General features: G+C 36.7%; 1 protein-coding gene across 1 annotated transcript; it reads right to left on the bottom strand.

Moving 5' to 3' along the window:
* Positions 1-4,513: 4,513 nt before the first annotated feature.
* On the bottom strand, positions 4,514-5,806 carry LOC143570114 (allene oxide cyclase, chloroplastic-like). The gene is made up of 2 exons (XM_077055853.1): positions 5,625-5,806; positions 4,514-4,918 (listed from the first exon to the last, which is right to left on the bottom strand). Exons 1-2 carry the CDS (start codon positions 5,793-5,795, stop codon positions 4,514-4,516), a joined length of 576 nt encoding a protein of 191 aa, XP_076911968.1. The 5' UTR covers positions 5,796-5,806.
* Positions 5,807-6,124: the final 318 nt, after the last annotated feature.

Here is a 6,124-nt window from a genome sequence, read left to right on the forward strand (position 1 = left end):
ATGCAGATGGTCCTCAGGATCTTGCGTGCTATCGTATTTGTCGACTGTGGAGGGGTATCTTAGTTTTGGGGGTAACAACGCCTCAGCTATACGTTTGGTGAACTTGGAAACATCGGATGTGTCCCTAGGTCGATAGGGGGCTTCCAATGGGTTCCCTGACATTTTCTCCTTTCCTTTGGCAGTGGAAAGGAGAGTCACTAGAGACTCTATCAATGTCTCTGGACCCCCCTCTAGGACGCCTCGGCCTTCTGCGTTTAGCTATGATCCAGGCGTCTCAAAGGAGAGCCGGGTCCGAAGCGTTTCCAGCTTTTCCTTCTTCTCTTCCTCGTCAAGGAAGGCTCTCTCTATGAGCTCGTATGAACACCGGAGTTACCTTCCACCCCTTTTCTCAACTTCTTCGTTCTGGGGTTCCCCGTCCTCGTCTTCTTGTCCGGTGCTATCTTCCACAAGGACGAGTCCTTCATCTTCTCGTCGAACGTCTAGCTCCTGACGGGCTTACCATGTTTATTCTGCTTCATTAACGACATGACTCTTTCCGGAACTTGAGAGGAAAGGTGGTGGCATATTTTTTATGTTTTGATCAGCCATTCTTCGATGTTATGGGAAGACCTGTGATCAAGAGGTCCCACGGATTGCGCCAATGTTGGAACCTATTCCGGGTGAATGGGGAAGGTTCCTAACAATTACTAGAATGGAGATCAAAGATGAGCAAAGAGTTTTTTTGTATTGATTGTGAATGTGTTACAGTGTTAATCCCCCTCTATTTATAGGAGGAGATGTTCATACATATTATCTATTGGTTTATCTACTCCGGCTACGTCCTTTGGTCCGGTCTTCTTTCCTTCGGGCCTTGCTAGTTCGAAGATCTTTACCTCCTGGTTCTTGTCTCCTAATCCCGAATCACGCGTGCCTTGGGCCACCCGCTAGATCGGACGTGCCATACGGAGTTTTCCCTCGCAAATGGTTTCCCTCCAAACGTTCTTCTAGAATCTTTTGTGTTATTGGGCCTGTCTTTATTGGGCTTAGTTTGGATTATTGGGCTGGGACCTGCCCATGAGGCCATCTCATGAGTAGGCTCCTCAGTCAGTGAGGCTTATCCACAAACACAATTGTTTATTAATTCCTTTTCATTATTTTGAACAAATTGTTACAACTTGTTTCTTGTTTACTTGGCTATGTTTCTTCTTTTCATCGGATTCATTCTCAAATTCAAAGCATTTAAATCAATTTATGATAAAAATCCTAATGCTCAATTCAGCTACACTCTCTTAATTTGGAGATTTTACAATTACGCTTAAATTATTGAGCGTGTTGAAAAATTGTCGGTTTTGAGCATGATAATTCATACTAATTTGAAATAGGCCTTGTATTCCACTCAAATTCATCAATGTGTAACATTTAATTTGTGAAATGGTCTTATCTAATTGTTATGCTAAGTTTCAGTCATCAACTTATTATAGAAAGTGAGTGTGTCAAGAAACAGAGACTGAATCAAATATAACTCTGTTTTTCCGTATCTATATTCCATTGCGCTCAACTCGAATTTCAGTTACGCTCAAATCCAATTACGCTCAAATAGGTTTATCAGTCCAATTATACTCAAATCTCAATCACGCTTCAATAGGTTATTCTTAAAATCAAATACCGGTTACGCTTACACCGAAATTGATACGAGTTGGTATCAAAACTGATATGAACTGATATCAATTGATATGAATTCCAATTTCACATACGTTCATATTCCTTAGGTTTATTTGTCAATTTCTAATTCAATTCGTACGTGGGAACCAGATTTGGCGATAGCGTCGGCGACGAAAGAGTTGATTAGGATGGATACATAAGTGAATCAATTTACAATTTTGCCATCGCATGTTTTTTGAAAGCGACAAAGATGTTAGTCATGTACGTTATTGTATGATAAGGATTGTTGTATTCTATCTTTTATCTACATGTTATTATGGTTATATAACGATATATATATATATATATATATATATATATATATATATATATATATATATATATATATATATATATATATATATATATAGGGGAGAGATTTTTTGAGAACCATGTTAAGTTTTAAGAACTTAAGAACTCCATTATAGGCCACACATTTAATTAAATGGATTGGAATATGTGGTTGAGATTAAATCTGGCAAAAAAGTCAAAGTATGAGAGAGAATAAAAATGTAAGTGATTACACTAACTTTTACGTCCGTTACAAATGTATAAAAGTCGACTCGGTGCATAAAAAATTCTGTAATTTTTTTAAATGTATGTAACCTACATATATTACGCATGCGTAAAAAAATTCGAAAAAAAAATCGTTACACTGAGTTCTTTCAAGTTCTTAAAACTCAAAGGGTTCTCATTTGAAATCTCCCCTATATATATATATATATATAGAGAGAGAGAGAGAGAGAGAACAAGGTTACAATAAGAAGTTAATATTTCCTAAGAAGAGTAGGAATTGATTCTGATCATTGGATTAAGTAAAACACACAGGGGTAAGATCGTCACAATTTTTCTTTTATTTAGAAACTAATTATTATTAAAAGTCTCCTAGTTTATTGATGCCCCAAATCTCATGTCTCACCTTCACCCGCAGACCAACGAGCTCCCTTCCGTGGCCTCACCGCAGCCGTCGCGTCCGAGAAGCCAGCTCCAGATTCATGTCTCCATCCCCTTCAATCTCATCCTCAGGGGATCTACACACCATAACCCTAAAATCACCCAAACACTTCATCTCAACTCCGGCTTCTGACCAATCCACACAATCCTCGTCGTCACATAGACGCCCGTTGTTTAGACCTCAAGTACCGCCTTCAGAGTAGTTTTGTTCATCGTCTCAAGAGAATATTATTCCGGCGACTGCGGAGCTCGGAGACGTCGTTTCATTTCACGAAAGGGTGAAACGGTTTCGATGATGCAGAGGAGACAAAGTATTTTTGCAGAAGGATTTGTATCACCATTCAATTCACTGCTCTGGTGCGTTCACTGTTGCTTCCAGTTTGTGCTGTTCAAGGTATATTATTATTATTAATATATTTAATGCTTATTATTATTTTTTTGAAAATGATATATGTATGCCTTCTCTTCTTCATCAGTGTTATGGTAACGGCGGGTCGAATTTGGGAAGTTGTACAAGGGTTATGGTTGATAACAGGCCTGATTCTGATCAGTTATCCAGCATAGGAAATGGGATGGGGTTTAATACTCCTTAGTCTTCTCTTGGCCTGTCAAATATGGTTGTAGATACAATCCTTGGTTGTCGGAAACGTCGGGTTTGAGGGCAGTGGCGGCGGACGAGCTTGTAGGCAGGGGAGAATTTTTTCAGGATTTTGTGATGGGGGCAGTGGATTGGTGTGTGTGTTTAATGGGTGTTTGGGGAAAATTGTTAGATGCCTTGTAAGCCTATTCTTGTAATAGGAATGTATAGGTTACTGTGTGTTTAATACTGGTGTGTTTTTTGTTAATAAAAGTGTGTTTTTGTTCTTGATGTTCTTGGTGTTGTGCTTTAAATTTTGATTAAAATCTGGTGTTTTTTTAAATTTTGATTATTTTCGATTTAAAACACACTTGACAATTATACCCCTGGAGTGTTATAAAGTAGGTATTAAAATAAAACACACCGCCTAAAAAACACACTTTCCATTTTGTATTAAAAACTTGTATTTTGGGAAAATATGTAATTTCAAAGGGTTAGGAAAGGGAAATATGTAAATATCCCTATAAGTAGTGTAATTATGTAATTACATCGTGTAATTATGTAATTACATCGTGTAATTACACTATGTTGTATGTATAATTAGTTAATTACACTACTTGATTCTCACAGTTAGTACGTTAATTTAATTTGTATTTGATCCAAACCATATATATATATATAGGGGAGATTTCAAATGAGAACCCCTTTGAGTTTTAAAAACTCGAAAGAACTCAGTGTAACGATTAATTTTTTTTTTGAATTTTTTTTACACATGCATAATATATGTAAGTTACATACATGTAAAAAAATTACAGAATTTTTTACACACCGAGCCGACATTTTACACATGTGTAACGGACGTAAAAGTTAGTGTAATCACTTACATCTTTATTCTCTCTCCTACTTTGACTTTTTTGCCAGATTTAATCTCAACCACATATTCTAATCCACCTAATTAAATGTGTGGCCTAGAATGAAGTTCTTAAGTTCTTACAACTCAACATGGTTCTTAAAAGATCTCTCCCCATATATATATATATATATATATATATATATATATATTACTACCTAGGTATCACCAGTAGATTCATATTGGTAGTTATGATCATCAATGGTTTTCAGACAAAATTGCTCGTTAGTGATACTCATTATACAAATTGATCCCATACAAGAAAAAAAGATGTAAAATTTTATTTTTTTTCATCATATGATTTGGAAACTGAAAAACACGCAGTTGTTTTACAAGAATGAAGTATGCACTTATTAGTACTCATTTAAAATACATTAGACATAAACTATTCATTAATCTGTATAATTAGGAGCAGTAGCCCCGAATTCCGTGGCTTTGGCGGCTGGTGACGGCTCCACCACAGGTGAGGGAGGAAACGGGGTTACAAGCAACTCAGCGGGCAGATCAGCAGCCAAAGCTTGCAAGTAAAAAGTGTAGAACAACTTGAAGGGAAAGACCAGCTGTTGCAACTTCACCTTACCAAATGCTCCGGTAAATATGCCCTTCCCGCCCGTAATAGACAAGTAAGTATCCTCTGTGGCAATATAGGCGCCTTGCACGGATATCTGACCATAATCACCCAAATGAAAGCTGTAAATGGCTTTGTACCTGTAGCCTTTCTTCTCCGGCATGTTCTTTATCAAAATACATATTCCAGCAGTAATTCCTAACCTTGTCTGAAGGTCCGCACTGTACACCTGTAAATACCTTCTTTTAGAATACATATTCAATATTGAATCCAAATCAAACTCTTTTCTATCTGAAACATATCCAATTTCTTTAAGACATTAACCCACATCGACCCGGATCTTTAAAGTTATCAACCTGCTTTGACCCGAAACTAACAAGGTGGAGTTTCAACTGACCCATTCTAACCCTTTAGTTAAAATACTTTAACCAAATTAACCAACCCATATAATTTTAAAAGTAGCCTAAACTGACCCATTTGAAACGATGTATGTCAAGATTGCCCCCTCTAACTGTACATAATAAATAAATAACACTTTTTAAAAACGGCAATAAATTTCCCTGTAATCCGTAAGACTCGAACCTAGAGCCTTTAGGTGTTTAAAAGAGTTTGTCTTTACACTAGGCGACCAACAGCAAGGGCAATAATATTATTAGTATTTAGCAAATTTCTTTGTAATCCGTAAGACTCGAACCTAGAACTTTTAGGTGTTTAAAAGAGTTTGACCCTGGCCTCGGAGGTTGTGGCCTTTTTTACCAGGGTTCGGTGGATCTTGACTAGTAATTTTTCGACCTCCAAACCCAAAACTTCGTTTTTAATAGAATTAGATTCGCTATTCAAAAGCGGTTGTCACGCAGCTTGTACTTTATTGTAATTTAGTAATGAAAAAAATAATTTTAGTTATAAAAAAAGTAAAAAATAAATAAATAAGTTACCTTGTTGGTGAAAGGAACAAGATCTCCAAAGGAGTTGACAGGTTTATGTCCTAATCGGAGATACGTAGGACTTCCTCGGTCTCTTTCGTTAATCTTGTACACATAAAGTTCTTGAATTGTTGTTGATGATGCTCTTACGAGGGGAGTTGTTGATACAAGAGAAGTTGCCATTTAAGTTTGGAGTTGTTAATATATTACGATGAAACTAAGTGTGTGTTTGTATATGGTGTTGGACATAGATTTATGGAATGTGTATGTATGTATGTATATGTAAGGGCTGACATAGTAGCACGAGGAGTATGTTTTTTATAAACGTGGCCGAATTGAGCGGACGGTGAGGGTATTAAGTAATGGTGAAAGCTATGTTTTGTGTAAGTCAAAGTTTGGCTTTCTGTGTACTGTGTACACATTAGTTTTTGCTTTTTGGCCCACCGGCCAACTATTTCTTTGAACTATCCTTACTAATCTGTGAAATAATAAAATAAAATAAAAATAAAATA

The sequence above is a fragment of the Bidens hawaiensis genome, unplaced genomic scaffold (genome assembly GCF_021521415.1).
Source record: "Bidens hawaiensis isolate Kalapana, Puna unplaced genomic scaffold, B.hawaiensis_p1.1 tig00001269_1, whole genome shotgun sequence".
Classification (NCBI taxonomy): Eukaryota; Viridiplantae; Streptophyta; class Magnoliopsida; order Asterales; family Asteraceae; genus Bidens; species Bidens hawaiensis.